Source organism: Mycteria americana, chromosome 8, assembly GCF_035582795.1.
Source record: "Mycteria americana isolate JAX WOST 10 ecotype Jacksonville Zoo and Gardens chromosome 8, USCA_MyAme_1.0, whole genome shotgun sequence".
NCBI lineage: Eukaryota > Metazoa > Chordata > Aves > Ciconiiformes > Ciconiidae > Mycteria > Mycteria americana.
In genome coordinates, this window is record NC_134372.1 from 7215872 (window position 1) to 7237261 (window position 21390).

At 42.3% G+C, this 21390-nt stretch overlaps 1 protein-coding gene across 5 annotated transcripts in view; it reads right to left on the bottom strand.

The window, feature by feature from the left end:
* Nucleotides 1–848: 848 nt before the first annotated feature.
* Nucleotides 849–21390, bottom strand: part of RNF130 (ring finger protein 130) — a 56242-nt gene continuing 35700 nt past the window's right edge. For 2 of the 5 annotated variants that reach the window (XM_075509409.1, XM_075509408.1), the window contains 3 exons: nucleotides 20381–20477; nucleotides 19137–19341; nucleotides 849–7698 (listed from right to left, as the gene is read on the bottom strand). In XM_075509409.1, the coding sequence (XP_075365524.1) occupies nucleotides 7589–7698; nucleotides 19137–19341; nucleotides 20381–20477 (412 nt within the window). In that variant the 3' untranslated portion in view covers nucleotides 849–7588. The other 3 variants (XM_075509405.1, XM_075509410.1, XM_075509406.1) reach the window with 3 other exon arrangements.

Below are 21390 nucleotides of genomic sequence, written 5' to 3' on the forward strand. Positions count from 1 at the left end.
CAAGTCTGCGGACGGTCTCTGCAGCAAACAGGAGAGCGGGAGATGCGGGTCCTTCTTGTCTCTTGGCTGTGGAGTGGCTTCCCAGTAATTTAGTGAACCACTATTCTTGTTTTAATAACCATTAGAGAGTCTCCCTTCAAATTCTGAAAGTGTTACAACAGCAGAAAACGTTGACATCTACCATCTCCATGCTTATTGCCCGGCTCCCAGGAAGGCGGGAATGCCGTGTTTTCTTTAGGCTATAAATCCTTTAACCCTGGGATGATCTATCTTCTGTGTTAGTGCAGTGCCCTAATCCCGGTTGGAGCCTTTGTACACTACTGTAATATAAATATTTATTAGCTGGCTGAGCTTTCAAGGCTCTGCCTTCATCCTGATGGCATGGCTCTGTCTGGGAGCAGCACCGTGGTTTCTGAAGGCTGGATGTGCTGTGGGAAGGGTTCGAGCACTGGGGGAAGATGCTGAAGGATCCTCTCCGTCTTATTATCTTCTCTGCTCCTGCTCACTATGTGCCATCTTTCAGGTGGCAAACGCTGCGGGAACGTGGATTCGTGTCTCCCATATATTCATAAGCCACTTTGAATCATGTGGTCTTAGTGGCCTGAGATTTCTAGGCACCAGTATAGCAAAATAAAACAACATTTTCTGGAGAGTAGGAAAAATCCTCTCTGGAAATGGATCTTTTGACAATGTTGTTCCACACTCTACTATAAGATATATATGTAAGATATACTGGAGGGACCGGAGTCACTGGGCAATGCTCTCATCCTCGTGTTTTGAGAGACACTAAGCTCACAAACTCCATATTTTTAAATTGCTTTTTATTGAAATGTAGTACATTAGCAAACCCTAACTAATCGATATACATTATTAACATATTGGCATATACCACGTAACTACGATACAGTGTTATACTTACATCGAAACATGTCAAGAAGTTCTGCTGCTGTCAAGCTACAATTTCACAAGGGCTGGGAAGATCCGATTGTCGGGAGGGCACCGCGCCGCCCACTGCGCCTGCGTCCCCGCAGCGTCCCCGTCGCTTGGCCAGACCCTTGGTAGCTGCTGGCGTTTTTAGGTTACATGGTCACACCGATGTGGTCCACCTTGCAGCAAGCCAGTTGAAACAAACTTTTCAATTTACACGCACACAAATTGGGGTGGGTTTTTTTTGTTGTTCGCTGTCGTCTCCCAAACCCAAAGGCTGGGGTGTCCCCTCTCTGCTGGGATAAAACGATCCTGTTTCAGTGGATCCTGTGCATAGTTAGCCATGGCCTCGAGCAGGTGATCCCAAATAGGCACGGTCATACAGAGAAGCTTTTAGTATTTAACATCTACTTGCAAACCACAGCAGGGCTGACTGGATAAGCAGAAGAGCGATGCTATCACTCAGTTTGCTCAGAAAGGTTATTCCCCTTTATAGGACTAGTGCGACAGATCTTACCAGCGCTGAGAGTTACGTCTAGACATACGGGGTGGAAAAAGTCTACCTGCTGATGTGGTGACAACTGAGAAGGCTTCTTTTTCACGTAACACCTTCCAGTGCAAACACAAAGCGAGCCCAGTCAGGCGACAGGCTGGGACGTTGCCTTGCTGGCTGTGATGCAGGAACCGCACGAATCTGCAAACAGGAGCTTTGCTTTATCGGCCCCAAATGCCCTACTGAACTTTCCTGGCTTGAGAGCAGCAAAGAGCATCAACTTTATTTTCAAGCCCACACCTTCCTGTGCTGGAGCATGGGAGGGTTGCTGAGCTGTTGAGCTGTTTTCTGTAAGATCCCCGTAGCGCAGCCCAGGTACGTGCAAAGGCTGCACACAGATACAGCCTTTACTGCCTGAGACAGCCAGAGGGTGTTACAGACACAGGCATGGTAGATCGAAAGCAAATCTAGTGGTCCGATGCCATTACCACAACCCAGCAGAGCTGCTCTTTTGGGAATTAACAGCTCTTGTCCCCCTGAGGGGTTTGGGCAGCTGAAGACCAAGTCAGAGCTAAGCAAAGGCAAACCTCGGAGCACATGGGAAGCAGCAAAAAAAAGGCAAACAGTGCTGCAAACACACACGTGATCTCAGGGCAAAATTAAAAAGCTTCTTGCTCCTGAGGGCTCAGCCGAAGCGAGCTGCAGGTGGATGCAAGCGGAGGAGGGAATAGCCCATGCTGGGCAGCAGCGAGGGAGTCTCCACGGGTGTGTCCAACGCCTTAGTGGATTTTTGGGCTGTGAAACCCCAGTCCCAGCTGTATGACACTAGCTCATGTTATACCTCAGCCTTGCAACGAAACCACTCTAAATAGCTTCAACTTTCAACAAAACCCTGTGTACATCTTTGCAGGAACATTAATATTTAATTATTAACTCTTTAGGGAAGGGACTATTTTTTGGCAACACCTTACACCACAGGGCCCCCACACGCAGAGACCCTGGACATTATCTCCATAAAAAGAATAAACATTCAGATGTTATTGTGCAACCTATGCATCCATCTCTGTTCACCTAGGCATCTCCATGAGGCTAGCGGGCTGAGGAGCGACAGGATTGCTCCATGCAGGGATCCACAGAATGAGATCCCACAACACGCCACGTCCCACATGGCCTGCTTTGGCCAAGAGTGACCCACCAGGAACCTCCACGCTCCCATGGACCGTGATGCTGGTTTGGAGTGATGAATCCCCTTCGAGGGGCTGGCCGGCACGGTGACAGTACGGTGATGGGGAAGATGCTGGGGGCCAGGCGGGCGGCAGTGCCTGCGCAACGGGGACCTTCACCCAGCTCTTGGGAGGAGAAGAAAACCACTAGTAATGGATGGGGTGGAAGGGCAGAGATTAACTGGGGAGAATTAAGAGTGTTTGGGAATGTTACAGGCTTTTAAGAAGAGTAGGTGAACGAAAGGATCAAATGACTGACATAGATGAAAAGGTGTCGATTACTGCTGCTTTGCAAAGGCTCATGCAAGCATCTTTCACCCCGCAAAACACTTTCACAAGCACCACGTAAACCTGACGGGCCACTGTGAAGTCAGGGTTTTGGCCAACAGGTCAGGACATCTCCGATCGGGGGTTATGCAGCACCGCGGTCCCGTGCCGGGAGCAAAACCTTGTTCAGAGCCCCGCTCTCATCACTGCATCCCACGAGGAAGGGGTGGGGGGGTACCGCCTCTTCTCTTGATTATTTCAAAGACATTGGAAACAAAGTAGACATAAGCACCAACCTGCAAAAGTACAGTCTACCTTTCTCCTAATTGCCCCCCAATCTGCTTAATTGGAGCATCTTTCCCTCTCTCACCCCCTCCCCTACTCAGTGGTTTCCACCCAGCGTGCCGGAGCACAGCTGCCCTTACGGCAGCACCCTGCAGTGCAGCAAGTCTAGCAGGGAAGGGAAAAAAGTGAAGATATCTTTAAATATAACAACACATATGCAAGCTGCCATGGCACATCACACACTCTTCTGCATGGCTCAGGCTGGAAAATTAGGTCACATACGGATGTGTAACATGGGGTGAAAAAGGAGCGAAAGCTTCACCTGTGAAGTTCAAGGTGTTTCCTGGGGTCCCTGCCCTTCTCTCCCCACCCGGCAGGGCCGGCAACAGCCCTGCGGCTCTCATGTTTGCCCCGCCGTGCCTTGGCGTGTGCGGTGCCGTGATACTTTCTTTGTTGTAAAAAACAGATGACTATTAGCTAAGCAAAAAAAAATACGTGTTTTTAACAATTAAGTTAACTCACTCCCCAGTAATCAGGCTGCAGAGCTGTCTGAATGTCAGCTCAACCCTGATGCCTTCATCCTTCAGCTCATGACCTATGACCGTGGCATTATCTCAAACCTAAATTGGGCTAAATGAGCCCTGGAGCCTCAGCGTGACCCTTGCCTCCTGCAGACCTCCCTCCGCTTTTCAGTAGCTGGTAAAGCTCTTGGCTCTCCCAAGCCTTTGCACTGTTTTACATGAGCGTGTTTAAAGAAAACGGAAGATGTGTAAAAGTCTTGTAATATAGTCCTAAACACATTTATTTAACTATTTTTGGTCTTTCTTTGGCTTATGTAGGTGAACGAAAGGTATCTGGCTATTCCTATAGCATCCTCAGGTGCCAAGGCAAGCATCCTAGAAGCAAGGGGACAGTGCAAACAGATACCAACACGTGAGCTCACTGGAGGGAGTAATCGTGACTGTCGTTAAGTAAATTTTAACATGCTTCAAATTTAATACTTAATGTTAGTATTATAGGTAAAAAGCACACTTACAGTCTGGTTTTTTACTGGCAATTATCCTCTAAGAACACAAGCAAACCTTGATTTTACAAATGTCTTATGGGAACATGCAAAACTTTCATAGAACAGGAGATTTGGGGTGGGGAAAGAGAAGGTGGAGTACTAGGGTTTAAATAGTTTAGAGAAACACTTGGACATAAAAGGTCTTTTTATATGTAGAAGTCATAAAATTAATGTTTTCTGTTAAAAAGCACTTTTTTTTTTTAACCTTAAAAATGATTTTCCAAGTTACTGGCACTTACAGTTCTTGGTAGATTGCAGTATATTTTACTTCTATGAAATGACTCAACCATACACAGCACCACTGCAGCAGAACAAGAACAACGATGCTCATCAAGCTTTTTTTTATATACTGATTAATATTAAAAAGAAAACCTCAAACTTACCAGCACAGCCTGGAAAAATCACCCATGTTGCTGTGCTGCCTCCTCCCCATCCTGAATATGACTAAGGAGAAGAATGCCTGCTACGGCACGTCCCAGCACACAGGTAGGGATCAATTGTTTGAACTAGCTTTTAATTTTTCCAGTGTTGCAAGATTTTCCAAATCCAGGACGTCAATTATAATTGTCAGCTCCCTTATCCAAGATGCCACAGCATAAATCCATTTGCAGATCACTATGCCAGACCCTGGTCTCCACAATCAGAGGCAAACCTTCCCTCCCCACCATTGTAACCAAGATGTTAGGTTAGAAATAAGGAGATTTAACAAAATATAAATGACATTATTTATTATTTTGTCTTTGGGGGCTTTGTACTGTCTAATGTTTCTTTTAATTTCCATTCATTTTCGAGATTTTCTGTATACTCCTGTACACAGCCGGTGCAAACGGTCTCAGCTGGAGCTGAGAAACTGCCAGTTTTGTTTTTGTGCCGAAACCGTGCCCCGGTGATGTTCCTGGTGGCCTTGGGGCAAATCCCTGCGTGGGGCTGACACAGCCCCTACAAGAAGGATTTGCTCAGAGCATCCGCACCCTGCACAGTGCTACAACGGGCTCTCCTACCCAAAACCCCGCTGGCGGGGCTCTGCACCGAGCTCGCGCTTTCACCGTGGTGCCGGTGGCCGGGGCTTGCGGCACAGGGTAGGCTGTCGCGTGCTTGTTGGAGACACCCAGACATTTTTGTATTTAACCATGAACACCCAGGTGTCTGTCAGTTTATTGTAACCAGACTGCACACCACAGATAAAAACAAACCCCACAACATCTTTGAGAGATGGTGATTTTTCTCTCGGGCGTTTGTTTTCGGAAGTCCCCCGCTCTCACGTGTCTGCCTGCTGTGATCTTGCAGATGTAATTACGAAAACAGGGGTTGCTCAATCAGCCCTTCCGCCACCCCCGAGCCCTGAACGGGCCTGAGCGCAGCTCAGCCAGGCTGGGTTTGGGAGCTCTGCCCGGGCTCGCCAGCACTGTTGGGAGCTCCCCCCTTGGCACATCCGCAAGGAGAGAAAGGATGCTGACCACAACCTGCTGCTGCTCAAGCCACTGGCTGGCATTTTCTGCGACCTTCACTTCTGCTTTGTAGGAGAAAGTGGGTGTTAAAATTGTGCTCTTAAAAAGTTTGGGGTTTAAGCGTATTTCTAGAGTGAGCTGAATGACAATAAAAGTGCATTTGGTAAATATAAATGTGGGTATTATGAGAAAAACCTCCCTACACTTCACACCACCCACTCTTGAATTATCAGATTAAATAAAGCTGATGCACAGCAACAAAGGTCAAAGCACGCTCAGCAAAGAGGATAATTTCCTCATTTTACAGAGCTGGGTTTTTCTTTTTCTCTTAAACATCCATGTTAAAGACACAGCTGAACCACACTTCAGGTAAGGATATATGTCAAGCAGACTGCTATATAATTAAAAAACATAATAAAAGAGGGGAAATTCCCCCGCTTGTAGCAAAAGCGGATGAAATTAAAGCGTGGCAGGGTATGTCTTACCTTTCTTTTTGGCTTAACTGATTTCTCAAGATTCCTATACAGATGGTGAAGCTTTGTTTCACATTACAAGGACACAAATGTGTTTCTACACCTACAGTAACTTAAGACTGAGAAATGGAGAAAAATCCGAACATTCATTAAACAGCTATGCATTGTCTGGTAGGTAAAGGTGGAGCAGAAGCGCTCGCTCCTCCACGTCTGCTCATTTGAGGAACGCTGTGGACGACTTAACTCCAGAGGTTCCTCTCTCACTCTCCATTTCTGCGTTGCTCTTTCAGAAACTTGCAAACAATATTAATTTCCCCACCGCTTTTGTCACACGCCGGTAAAAATTGATTTTTCCTGCAGAGTGCCAAAGTGGTTGCTGCTTTCCTTTCTTCTGCTTTCTGCATTCTCGTTATTGATGTCAGTGGGAAAGGGCATGGCTTAGAGAATGTGTTTGTTATTTAACTGTTGCAGATCTCAACGGGAGAATGGGATAAGAAGCTTACCTCTTTTCTTCTCTGTGTAATGCCAACATGCTGGCTTTTAAAAAACCTCAGTGAAAAATTCGGTGGATTTTTTAACCCCCCCCCCCCCAAAAAAAAAAGTTGAGAAAGAAAACTAATTAGATTCCTGCATATTTCAAAAAGTCTAATGGTTTTCAGGTAGATCAAGTGCTGGTTCTGTGAATGTCCTCTCTATAGCAAGAGACTCACTTGACTGGAGCACACGGAAGGACCAAAAGTATATTCTGTGTAGGCCACTCTTCTCCCGCTTCAACTGAAATGGAGAAAAAACCAAGCATCAAGTTCCTTGAAATCTTTCTGCAAATGCAGGTCCTCTCTGCAGCTTTAACGTCAGACTGGCTTGCTACTGTCCAGGGTTACGTGGGTTGTAGGAAACTCAATGCACTTAGAAAGGTCCCTTTCAGAAGGGGCTATTTCACAGTAAGGTTATGGATTGACCAAGATATACGACTGCTTTTACCAGTCACCGGCCATCTCCTCTGCAACCAGTTCCCTTTCTGACGTTGCCCAACCATCTGGACAATTAAAAAAATAGAAACAGCAGACGCCTGTGTAAGAGACGCATTTGCAGTACAACACAAACTCTTAGGACCACCGTAAAACCTCTTCTGCATCGCCGCGGCTGGACCGACAGAGCTCCCCATGCTGTTACTCAGCAATTTCCATCAGACAATCTTGCTTGCGCGCAACTCTTTGTCAGCTCAAAGATGCCACCCTCTGAAACCACCACAGCTGGTCTTCGTCTTTGCAATCGAGAAGGCGGGTTCGTGTTCTGGAAAAAGCAGCTCTTCTTCAGACAAAGGAGATCCATGGAAAGAGTACACAACAATAGGAATGAGAAATGAAAAAAACGGAAAAAGGGCCAGGAAGGAGCATGGATTCCTTTCAGGTTTTGTTCTCGTCATACATGTCCAAGGCAGGCTCGATGGTTGAGAACTCGCTCTCGTAGACCAGGCTCCGAGGGGACAGAGAGTTACGATGAAAGAAGTGACTGCCTACAAGAGGTAGAACAAAACCTCGTTAACAACACACGCGAACAACGTAAGAACTGAGTAAAGCTTCCTTGTACACGGGTGCTGGCCGCAAACATAGTATGCATGGAAAAAATAACCGCCTTTTAACGCAAACCAGTAACAGCCGTATGAAATAGTTCACCTCCCTTCGTGTGCTCCTCTGCCAGTTCAAAGCAACTGCTTTCCATATGCATGAACAATCCCACCTTAAATGGTTCTTTCAGATAAAACAGGTCAAGTCTGAGCAAGGCTGGGGCAGGCTGGAGTTTCGCACTTGGTGCTTGCTGTTGATTTACAGCCTTGTAAAGCAGGCACGTGCTTCCTCGAGAAACCCAGCAACCTTTGGTAGGTGCCCAGTTCCCTATGCCGCACGCCAGCACAAAGTGCTCCAGCACGGGGTCAAAAGGAACAAGCAGGCTGAGCGAGGAGGTCACCAAGGATCGTCTGACCGATGCTGCAGAAAGCCTGACCTCCTCCAGAGCTCAGCAACCTCCAGGCACCCGGAGTCACCTTCTAGAAACAGGCACCTACGTACTTCCTTACACAGAGCCAAAGGACACCCAACCCTCTTCTCCGACATTGGTGATACCTGAAACAAGCAGATAAGAGTAGGGAATGGAAGTTCATTTTTTTCCTCAGCAGCCTGGCGTTCCCATGGCTCTCCAAACCCACAGATGTGTTTTGCAAGGAGCCCAGCCCTACTGCTGTACAAACGGTTCTCTCTGAAAGCATCTATCAGATCAGGCCCTGGGCCAAAACGTTTCATTACTCGGTTTCTCGATCCCAGGGGGGATTAGCTGGGAGCAAGGCTGCTTAGATTACAATATGCCAGGCAGCCACATGAGCCAAATTGGAGGCAACTGAAAAGCTTCCAAGTTCATCAAGAAGGCTCTCAGCAAACCAAGGTGCCTCCAGTTTCAGGCATCAGTGGAGCAAGACGCTTTGGGGATTGCAGCTTTAGCCCTGGCAGAATTAGGTGCTTAAATCCTCCTTTCTTTGCCAAATTTTGAGTCCAGCCTATGCCCTTCTGAAATAAAGAGCTTACAAAAGGTATGAGGGAAGAAAAATTCAGCTGCTACTGTCCAAAACACCTTTTCTTCTTCCCCACTCACCCAAAAGACAGAGACTCAGAAAAGAAAAAAAAGAAGTCCTTATTAGGATTAAAAAGAAAAAGCTAGAGTTATAACCAAATGCATAGAACTGTTGAAAGAGCAAAAGCGATGAATTTTGCACTTATCAAAGCAGAGGCCTCATAACAGCACTGGCTAGAAGAGCCAGGGACGCTGTAGACAGGCTCCATGCAAACTCATTTTGCAAGCTGTGTTAGCAAGCTGCCATCCTGATTTGCAGCAAATTCCAGCCTGAGCTGCACAGCAACGGTGTGCCCGGGTCAAATCCTTGTTAAGAACAGCAGCAAACTGAAGCTGGGCAACACATCTGCTGCCACTTTCCTAACCCCCCTCCAAACCTCTCTCTTATCACCAAAAGCCAGTACACACGCTCATTCCACCATTCGCACTGAGAAGGGAAAGTTCTCATAAGCAAATTAATTTATTTTTGATCTTGTAGTTAACTGAAACAAGTGCTATCAGTAGTTACATTGCATAGCAGTGAATTGCTCATTCTGCCAGGAGCGTATATCCAGGTGTTTGGAAGAAGTGTACTACGTTGGAATATACTTTACAGAAGCAGTCAGCAGGGGATGATGAATACCCACTTTCTAGATCAGAACCCTCTCCCAAATTTACAGGTTTCTAAAACTGGGCAATGCTTAAAATAAAATAAATAAATAAATAAAGGTTGAGTTTTTGAGGGAACATAAGCTTGGAACTATGACTTCCAGCTGATCATAGTCTGTCTTCAAATGAAAAACCTAAACCAACTTTGAAATTATACCAGATAAAACTGATTTCAAGATTCTTCTTGAAATGTGTTATGGGTCAGGATCATTTAATTTTTGATGACTGAGTCTCAGCTTGCAGTTGAAATAAGCCATGGATATTGGATATTTCATCTCCCTTTCCTCTGCCCGCTGAAATGTTACACACTGAACAGCCAATGCTGAAACGAAACAAAGGGGATTCTAAAAGCTCGGTGTTGCTTTTGTTTTTATTACACAAAAATCAAACAAGGGATTAGGAAGCAGACAGCCCAGGCCGTCATTTCCTCTGTGTGCGCCCAGACTTCCACTCTAGCAGATTCAAGGGAGAGATTTAATCAACAGGCAGACAGGTCATCTGACAACAAATATTTTAAATTAACCTGGAAAAAGGCACTGTATATCCAACACCTCTAAAATTCTTTACTGTCATGTTTTCTTGCTTCTTGGCCAAAGAAAGTTAAGCCACCCACTTCCAGGGGAGGCTGCATGTTTCCATACAGATACAAATCTCTTGGCTTTCATACCACTTTTGGGACACATTCACTCTTTTCCTAAATGTCTTTCTCTTCAACCATTCAGTGCAGCTCGCCCAGTGCTGAAAATCCAGCTGCTGCTCAGTGCTTTTCAACACTCGATCTTCAGGTGCTCTAATAACCAGGTCGGTACCATTGCCCACAACTTATGGCTAGAGAACCAGAGTCAGCAGGGCACAGTGACCCAGCTATCCTCAACTTAATGCAGAAAACTGCTAGTGTTTGTTTAAAAATGTAGCATCGGTCCAGTTGAGAAATTTACTGAGTAAATGTATTTTAAGGACAAGTAGAAACATCCACAGTTCCAAATTCAGCTTATGAATCTGTTCTTCCTATTTTGCACTTACCAAGAAAGATCCAGATTTATCCCTTAGGTATGGAAAACAAATGGGAAGTCTGCATTCAGTTTTAGTGAATCCTTCAGCACTCTCTGCCACTATTCTTCATTATATACTTACAAAGAACTTTTCAAATGACTTGTATTGAGTCTGAACATAAACATACTACCCTGGAATTGATCTTTATACCTACCACAGGATGCTACAGAAGTGGGCACATCACCAAGGCCAAAAATTCAAGAGACATGGCATTGCTGTAGCATTGCAGGTGCATCAGGAGTTAAATATCACCCGGTGTTCCCTTTCCATCTGAAAGTATTTTAATGTCCTCAGTCATTAATCAGGGCCATCTTCTGCCACAAGCTGCAGTCCCTCCACAGCTCCTCCAGCATAACGACTTCTTAATGGGGAAACCCGATCCAAGCACTCCCCATCTCAGACAATCTGTTTTAGACACCCTCTCAGTTAAGGAACAACAGAGCAGGATTATTTCATAAAGCATCCTTTCCTCGAAGCCAGCTGTTTAGCAAGGCACTGCTACTCCCTCTTGAACTGTACCCTATTATACCCTTCTGTCAGCCCAGTCCTGCCATCCTTGCAACATCTGGAAAGGGGGACCCGCTCTTCTCCTTTCCTCTCACTATTATGATTATGCATATGAGAGTAACATTACTCATCTTTTACGTGCGGATATCTAAAAGCATGGCAGGCAACAAAAACTTTGGGAATTTCCTTCTTGTGTCTATCCAGGGTAAAAAAATTGAGTTTCTGGGATGGTGCAGAGTCCATCTTTGAATATATTTATTTCATTAACAGGACATGGATTAGTGGTGGACTTGGCAGTGCTAGGTTAATGGTTGGACTTGATGATCTTAAAGGTCTTTTCCAACCTAAACGATTCTATGATTCTACAATAAACTTAGATTGCTAGCCTGACCTGTAATTAACCTAGCAGATACTGTCTGTATTTTTATTAACACTTTGTTGAGACAATTGTTAGAGGGCTCAAAAGAAAGATTAAAAGATGGCCCTGGGTTGTTTAAATCCTCCATGGAGGGAAATGCACTAGAAGCCCTTTTGTCAACCATTTTGTTCCCAATATGACTCAACTTCTCCTTCTGCTGCTGTTCTGTAGAAGCAACATGAACTGGAACTGTTTGAGGTGCCTTTTGCGTCTGGGTCACCACGCTGTTCAGGCTGTCCCTGTGCATCCCTCCCGACAGCATTAAAAAGCACTTAAGGATTTTTGTTTCAGGAGACAAGCACAAGCTTATCAATTTTACTATTGCTGTGGAGAGACAGGTGAAAAAAAATATTTCACCCTTTTGTTTCATAGCCTGTACCCTAAATCATGCTCTAACCCCATTCCTCCATTTTTTGGCAACAACGCTCAGTTGACAAATGCTGTATTTTACAAGGAGACAGTCCTCAGACATAATATGTTTGAGGGTTTTTTTTCTCTTCATGAGTAAGTCCTATGGGGTTTCCCAGTCTTTCGTCTTTCAAAATGCACTTACTTCTCTATTGATTGTTTTCATGTTTCTTTCAAAATTTCACAAGGACACACTGAAAAATAACTCTATTACAATGTACTGAAGCTATCACAGACTTCATTTCTTATTATAAAAGCTGCCTTCCTAGCTGAAGTCTGCTGGACAGGTAAGAATTAAGAAACTATTTTAATGTAGACTCTGGCTGTGTTCCTAAATTCTAAAAGTGCCTATATATAAAAATAAAATTAAATTAAATACTCTATTTCCCAATACATTAAAAAATTAAATCTTACAGTAAAATTGGTTCTCTCTGATCACTTAATTAAATTAGAAAGCATTGTTTCAAATGTCTACATCTTGATATGAGAACAAAAACAACCAAACGCAGAATAGGTTTTAACTTCTATCAATTATATTTTCCTTACTGATTTGTTACCTTCATCTACTCATCTCATTAACTCAAGCATTAGCATTTGGCTGTGAATCAGATCCGCATGTTTTAACTGACTGTTGTGAAATTACTCATACGCTGCTTGCATAAGTAAACTTGCGTGAAACAGCCTGAGCGAGGACAGCGATGAGAGATGTTTTCCCTCTGCCTCCTCACCAGTAAAAAAGCCATGGCAAGAAGGGACATGTTTGCATAGAGTTTCTACATTACAGTAAAGACCATCATCAATCTTTCATGATCTGCATTTGAACACAAACTAACCGCTGTCACTAATATGAAAGGAGGCTTCACAGATGACAGCGGGGGAAAACACTACCTTTCCACTTGGTATTAGGAAGGAAGAAGTGGTTTAGAGTAGCTTCACTTTTGTCAGAAAGAAGGGTGGGGTGAAAGAAAAAGACAGAAAAGGTTTATGATTTGTACGTTGAGAAAACAGCGTGGCAAACCTTCAGCAATGCCTGACCTGAAGACAAAAATCATATTGCAATCCTCCCAGTGCAACACAGGAGTGTTACAGGAGGAGAAATGGAGAAAATGTTCTTATTTCAAATTAATTCTCAGCTGGAGTCAAGGTAAGCCCGTTATATACTAGAATGCCTGGCCCAGCTTTTTTCCTTAACAAGTTGGTATGGAGCAATTGCTAATAATACCCTTGTTAGTCATTCCAGTGCTGGGTGGCATCATAACAACACTGCGTGAGATTTCCACTTGTTAGCTTGTGTTAGCTTCCACTTGTGTGTCCCAAAACGAAAGGAGAAGAATACAGATCTGCAAAAATGAAATTGTTCAAAGGAAATAAAGCACCTTATAAAATTTGCAAAAGGCTGTCAGAGTTAAGTACTAACACAAAGTCCAAGAAAAATAAAATTCCCACAGAGTAAGATTTCATAATTAAAGTTTATTTCTTCACTTTTTCCTTAATACAAAGCTTTGGCATCAGCAAATTTTATGAAAAAATAGAATGTACTAAATAATTGCTTGTGCTGCATGATCGATAAATGATGCATAAAAATAGGTGTCTCTCTCCAAGGCAATCGGCCGGAAAGCGTTTCTTCAATACCATTCTGCTCTGTGGGGCAGAAAAAAAAAGGAACAAAATATTTATATTAAAGTTAATTCTGCCAATACTAAAAAAAAAAAAAAAAATTTCCTGTAAAAGTTAAGTTAGTCAGAAATGACTAATTATACAAGGCCAGAGCATTAAAAGAGGTCTGTACTCCTTACATCATTCTTACAGGACCAGTAAAATAGACAGGACAGCCAGAGGTTCGAGCACTTCTAAACTTTTGAGGAAACTCCATCTGCTACTGAAAACTTTCTCTAAGTAGTGATATCCAACATCTGGGCTTTTTGGACTTTAAAACACAGTTATACAGTAATTTCTGACTGTTCCCTAAGAAGCAAAGCAAAATGTGCTTCTTTTGTTCCTTTAAATCACTACCTAAATCATTTAGTAGTAATAGTGCATGAATATCACGAGACCAAGAGAAAGCAGCTGGCTCCTTATTTTCTTATCACTTAGACAATGTTTACTTTTATCAGGAACTATTTAAAAATGCATATGTGTATGTATATATACATACGCACAAACATATATATACACACAGTTAGATATGTATATACACGCAACTCCAGAACTATTGCTTTAAATAAATACGTTTAAGCTGCAGGAAGGACATAGAAAAAAAAAAGGATCAGGACATGTTTTTAAGTGAGTTTTAATGCAGAGTATTTGGCACCTTTCACTTGCATCAGCATATTACGTGGCCTCATTCTTGCTACTGTTGTTTCCTGGTAAGAAAAACCCCTCAGCTTCCTCTTGAAACACTACCGTAAGAAATGTAGGGTATGCCAGTCTTGCTTTTTATATGGAGAACAGCATAAAAAGCAGGTATGCTGTTATGACATTTAATGGAAATCGCAGTGAAGTGAAAGGGAGCTGCCATATATTTGGCATGATATTCAGCACAGTAAATGCTTTGTCTGGCACTGGGGAACATAAGTGTCAATGAAGCAATAAATCTAAGTGTTAGTGTCATACATACACATTTTAAACTGTCTAAAATGAGTAGTCAAACCTAGCAGCACTTGTGGAGGCTGCTTAAATCCCAAAGGATCCAGTCGAAAAGCTGTTGGGGTTAAAGGCTACAGCTAGTTACCTAAATAAGTGATTTTTGACAGCTCTGGTATCTGCAGTTGCTAGTTTTCTTAAAGTATACACTTCAAAGTATACACTTGTGTATGCTTGCATTTTCAGCCCTATCACTGGGGAAAGGAGCTCTCCTTACATCAGCACGCCCTTTGTTTGTACTAAGGGAACACCACTGTGAAAACACCTCGCTGGAGGCCCCAGCTCTCTGCCAACGTGAAGAAGCTTGCCCTTTCAGTAAAAATAGACCCAGATCCAACTGAGCAAAAGACAACAAAAAGAAGAGTTGCAAGGCAAGGCAGAAATGCAACTGCTATCAGTGCCCGCATCTGGATGACACTACATGGGCTACAGTTGCTTTGTCTTCTTCCTAATGATGTGGAAATGCCCAGAAATGCAGACATTCCTGTTTCACAGCTCTTCTTGCTCCATGCTTTCCCAAGCTATTTTTCAGTGCAGATTAACTACGTTCAGCTACAGCTATGTTGCCAAGTTGCTGACTGATAGTTGCAATTTCATGATTTTGACAAATGGAAAAAAAAATAATAATCAGGAGACTTGATAGGGCTATTGGAAGTTCTAAACCTTTTCTTCATTAAGCCCTTTTGGAATTAGCATCTGAAAAGAGGAGGAAAGGAAGATTTGCAAATTAGTGGTAATCAAAGGTCCCTCCTGATGACCAATACCTCTAAGAACTTATTACAGCCGCTCCTGAAGAAGATTAGCTTGAGACTGTCTAAAATTTTACACTGTAGACTATTAGACATGTTTCCATCTTATTGAGAAGGACACCTTATACGACAGCAATGAAAGTAAAAAAAAAAAAGCACTTTTCTCTTACCTCAAAAAAAAAAAAAAAGGAAATTATGTTTATAAAGCTACATTTCCAGGCTGCACAGGATACTGCCTTTGAATCTCACTCCACTTTTGGTAAGAGATCAACACATTAATGGAAACTCAGCTCCATCAAGATATTCAGAGACAAAGAAAGATGTTGACACTTTCCCCAAATAAATTCCCCAAATAAATAAATTATGATTAAATATATATCATGAGCCCAGATGTTCTGTACACCTAAATGAAACCAGCTAGATGTACCTAGTTAATATATCTGCAGAACAGATTTATACTTGCCCACACACAGAGCTATAAAAAAAGATTGAAAGTCACATGCTAGAGTCATTTCTTGTCCAGCCTGTCTGAAGGGAGGCATTGGGGGTGTCTATAAAAATTAAGAAAGCGTGGATGTCTTTAAGCACTCCTTTGACTGCAATTCTTAAGCATACTAAAATAAGAGAACAGAAGACTGGTCTGCTCTCTTCACTTGAGAGAAGAAACAGTCGTGTATTCATTGCTTTCATCTCTCCCTCTCCTAAGAGCAAAAAGGTAGTTTTCTATTTAAGTATCTTCTTTCTTAGCTGAAAGTGTCCCAACTAGGAATACAGATTTTTTTTGTTTTTAAATATGAAATTTGACTATGAAATTGAGGTGAAAACTGTCAAAGGTAACTGATGGTAGTAACTTTTGGCTCTGCCAGGCAAATTTTGAACATGGGTGTCCTGGTTTTGGCTGGGATTGAGTTAATTTTCTTCCTAGTAGCTAGTATAGTGCTGTGTTTTGGATTTAGTGTGAGAATAATGATGATAACACACTGATGTTTTAGTTGTTGCTAAGCAGTGCTTATGCTAAGTCAAGGACTTTTCAGCTTCTCATGCTCTGCCAGCGAGAAGCTGGGAGGGGGCACAGCCAGGACAGCTGACCCAAACTGCCCAAAGGGCTATTCCATACCATATGGCGTCACGCTCAGTATAGAAACTGGGGGAGTTGGCTGTGGGGGAGCGATCACTGGTCCGGGATGGGCTGGACATTGGTCAGCAGGTGGAGAGCAATCGCGTTATGCATCACTTGTTTTGTACATTCTTGTATCATTATTATTATTTTATCTTCCTCTGCTGTCCTATTAAACTGTCTTTATCTCAACCCACGCGTTTTACTTCCCCCCCCCAATTCTCTCCACCGTCCCACAGGGACAGGGAGGAGGGTGAATGAGCAGCTGCGTGGTGGTTAGTTGCTGACTGGGGTTAAACCACAACAATGCGGATTTAATGGCAGAAATCTAATGTTTACCTAGACCATTGATCAAAAACTGAATATAAATATTCTCTCTTTTCCCTGTTCCATGTCTCCACTTAGCAAGGAGATTTCCTCGGACAATACAACTAAATATAAATTAAGGGGGACTTTAGATGTTACCCTGGAACCTACTGTTAACAGAGACACTTACATTTGAGAATAGCAGAAAAGGCATTGGATTCTTTGAAAGCTGCATTTTTCCCCTTCTCTATTCTCTTGGTATTTGTTCCCAACGTTGTCCACGACACACACCCACCAGAAATATATAGAAACATCTGAATATTTACTTACTCATTAGCATTCAAGCTAGCTGTGGCTTTGATGATCATGTAGCAGAGTGTAAGGGCACTGAGGAGGCCAAAACTGGCAATAATAAACCATTCTTCTGTTGACAAAGGAAAGGGAGGAAATCACTCGTGGGAGAAGGCTTATGTCAAAGCGATGCCAATATTTCCCTCAAACACCACTGGCGGAAGGCAAGAGGCTTCTAAGCCATGACTGGCACCAGGAGGTGAAGCAGAAGGAGGTTAGCCACAGAGTTACTGACTGGAGAAGGCTAGCAAAGAAGAAGTGGAGAGAGGTGTGGAAAAAAAGCATGGCACAACAATATTTCCTGGCTGAGCCCACGGGTTAGCGACAAAGAAAGATTACTTAACAATGTAAAGTGAAATGCAGGAACAAGGGAAAATGTAATGACAACTCTGTCCGCCCCCAAGTTAGAAAAGGTTGTCAGGGTTGGTTTAGATTTGCTGAGATGCAGCTCTTCACATAAGCATACCCAATATATTTTCACACTTAATTTGTGTCTTCGCCCCCTCCCTCCTGAATAAATGCTATAGTGTTACTTCAAAAAATAACAAAAAAATAGGATACCTTATTCAACAGTAAAACATAACTAGAATTTTCCATTTAATAGACAGGAATATAACATGGAAAAATAATTTCAACATTAGTGTATACATACAGACATATTAAAAAAATAAAAAGTAGTATAAAGAAGGCTATTGAAGAATGTTTACTATTCGAAGTTCTCCCTCCTCAAGATCAATTTGGCACATAGTAACAGATCGCAATACAAACACTTTTGTTGAATATGGCTTTTGGTTTAACTCTCATGCATCAAAGAATGCATGTGTCATCCATAAAATCCAAACATTTAAACAGCCTTTTCTAAAGCTTTATTTTATAAACATTGTCAGAATGAACTGTTGCTGATTATTTCTTGTTTTACCCTGGCATCTCATCTGTGCAAGAGCAGTACTACACTTGGGAACAGACAGTAAAAATACCTTCTGTAAAGCCAAGTAGTGAAAAGTTTCAGTTAAACTACAGTTTTCCCACCCGTGACAAAGAAAGCAGCACACCAACAGATTTGCTCTCCGTTCAATAGAGCTGAATACAAGATGAATCAGATGTCAAACACTGCATGACAAAGTGACTTACTGGTTTTGTAAAGAATCTAGATTTTTTATGTGGATTTTTCCTTCTCAGATCAGGACATTTCCGGATGAAGACTATGTGTTTCATAAGATGAGATTTTTTTAATGAGATATTTACTTTGCTACAGCATCTAATGGACTATACCAGTTACACTGCCTCTTACACACCTATCAGAGGCAAACAGTGTCACTAAGTGCAAAATCTAGATCATAGATGCACATAAGCAAAACACAAGGAGAAAAATTAGACTGTTGTACTGCATGGATTCTATTTTTGCAATTCAGCCAGAAAAACAATCATTCATGCATCAAATTGAGACGGTACAGCATTTGGAAAAAGGATGCAATTCCACACATACTGTATTCATTATAATGCTATTATACATTAAAAACCTTAGGTAAAATCCAGTCAGTGGAAATTTCCCATGCTGTTCTTATGGATAAGAGCTTGCAAGCAGTACAGGAACAGCTTTCTGATGTCATAAACTACTTGGACAATACTCAAATGTTGGTACATCAAATACTTCTTTTAATTCACAAATTTTGTAAGAAAAACCATCTGCTAAGAGACGTCAGAATTCCAGTAGTAATGTTCTCAGGGGGAAAAATGTCTGCAAAAATAGTAATCAGCTAAAATATTTATATTTGTATAAATTATTGCATGTAAAGTATTCTGAAAGGGTAAATAACGGTTTTGGCAATGCAGCTTCTCATACTGGTTACCAAATTCAGGAGGGTTCTTTTGTTGCCATTTTAGTTCATCCAGTGTTCTTTGCATGCAGATCTAAATGGATATACCATTAATAATGAAAGTGTTGGCACTGTCGTACCTAGAGTTATCGGTTTCAATATGGAGCGTATGCCTCTTACAGAGACACTGAGGTCACCTTTGTCCCTGCAGGGAAATCTTTCACCGTGGCCCTGCGGCACAGAGCTACAGCAAAGCAAGTGCCACATACCAGGAAAACCATAGAACGGTACTGGAAGCCAAAGAAAACTTACTTGTCACAGCAATGTTGATCTCTCCTGACCTTGGCGTTAGCTCTCCGTCCTGTGGAAGCTGTGACATCCCAGAGGTGCGCAGGGGCTCCAGGCTGAGAGAGCTGTCGTTGGCAAAATCGCCGAGTGCTGATCGCCTGCTAGCTGGCTGGCCTCTGGTGAGCCTTTCCATGTCAAAGGCTACGTTATCTGTACATGGCACATTTGGCTGGAAAAACAAGCGATTCCACATTACAACGGTGAATATTCTACGTGAAGCAAACCTATAAATTGAGTAAAGCCACATACATGCTATTCAGCTGCTATGGCTGTCCCCAGATCACACAGGAGAGAAACACACAAATTAGCAAGTTCTATCCGAAGTTGCTCCTTCAGTCCACCTTAAAGAGGTGGAGGAAGAAGCAGAAAAAAGGATTAAGATTCAAGAAAGGGACTCAGATATGCTTGTATCATAGCCTATGCCTGTCTACTACCGTCAGTAATGATGACGTGTGCCAAATTCTACTGTATCGTCCTCTAAAAATCCAGGTATGTTATTAATTGCAAAAATAGGTCATCTACAATGTATCTGCAACTATTTCTTACAGAATGTGCAAATTTGCAACTGACACAGCTAAAAATGGAGGCCTGGTTATTCTCACTGGCTTGATTCAAAAGCTGCTTTAGACAGTATCTTTGTATGCTCTTCTCTTTCTTCCTTATTTCTTTCTTCTGAAGAGCATTGCTCACACCTTATAATTTTTTCCTCATATGGGAAAGATCCTCGTTGAGGTTCTTCACTTCTATCGCCTTGTGAACTGGTCAACAAAAGCAGTCCTCAGGGATCCCATAAGCCATGAGCTGCTTGAGGAAAACTCGCTGGCCTCAGCTAGGGCATGGCTTTTAATGTGTAAACAAACTTAAGAGGGTCTACAGGAGACCACAACAAGAGATTTACAGAGTAAATTTAAGAAAGAAGCGTTGAAAGAAGTTGAGAAAAGGGAAGATTATAGAGAACCTAGTAGACTTCCAGTAGACAAGAAATTGTTATAAATGGAGATATAACAATACGTTCCCAATGACCAAGCAGCGAAAGGAATAACAGCAACAAATCAGCTTTATCAGCAGCAAAGAAACTGGTAAACAAACCCAAACACTTTCTGACTAAGGGTACTCGAACACCCTTCTCCCTTTCTCCTCTACAATTATTCGTCCTGTTCTGGGTCTCAGACATGGGAGGAAGAAGAGCTCACAACAGTGCAACTTACCACAATTCCCAGTGCCTTCAAAATGTTCAGTTTACACATTGGACACGTACAGTGCTCACTAAGCCATGGATCCACACAGGCTTTGTGGAAAACATGCCTAGAAGAACAGTCAAGGTACATATATAATTTGCAAACAAATTTATTTCATACAATGAAAACTACTTTAACAAACTTTTAGATAGTTTCTTTTTTAATTAAGCCAGCAGAACAAATTCTAGAATTGCCAGTATTCTGTGCTGATTGCAATAAGAAAAAAATCAAAAACTCTTGCTTGTTGTTGCCACCCTTTACTAATAGTTCAACTAGGAAGAAACACTTAAAAGGAAGATTTTTTTTTTCCCCCCTTCCCCTTTTATTGTGGATATGAGTATGCACATGGGCAGAATAGCTAGGGTAACAAAGTCCCCACCATAACCTTGTGTAAAGTCTTGTCTCAATTTCTATGTAGAGCCTGGCCATAAATTGGGTAGGAAGAGCACAGATCCACCAGCAGTCAATTTTATTCAGAAGTCAGTGCAAACAACCCAAACATGCTTATGTTTGATTTTGAAAGGGCTTTTATAATTATCACATGTAAGTAAAAAGAAGGCTTTTCCTACAATCAGTATTTCTTGATATCAGGAAGGAAAACATGTCTATCATCATATGATGGTCATATAAAAAAGAAGAATCTTTCAAAGATGAAAAGGCAAACTGGGCTTCTACTTGCACAGCAGGGAACTTGGCAATAGAGAACAGTCTGAATTGCCACCTACATTGCCTACAAAATCTTAGGCACATACATGAATATAAATGTTGGGATGGATATAAACCAATATAACAATGAAGGGCTATGCAGAGACCAAAACAACATAACTAAATTGAAGGAATTAAAGGAAATGTCCTCTTGGCTTTTCAAAAGGCAAAGAACTTTTCAGAGCATACTCATGGCAGAAATGGGTATCACTAGACTTTCTATGCAATACAGCTTTAGCAAATACTCAAAATACTCTAGTCTGAATAACTGCCTA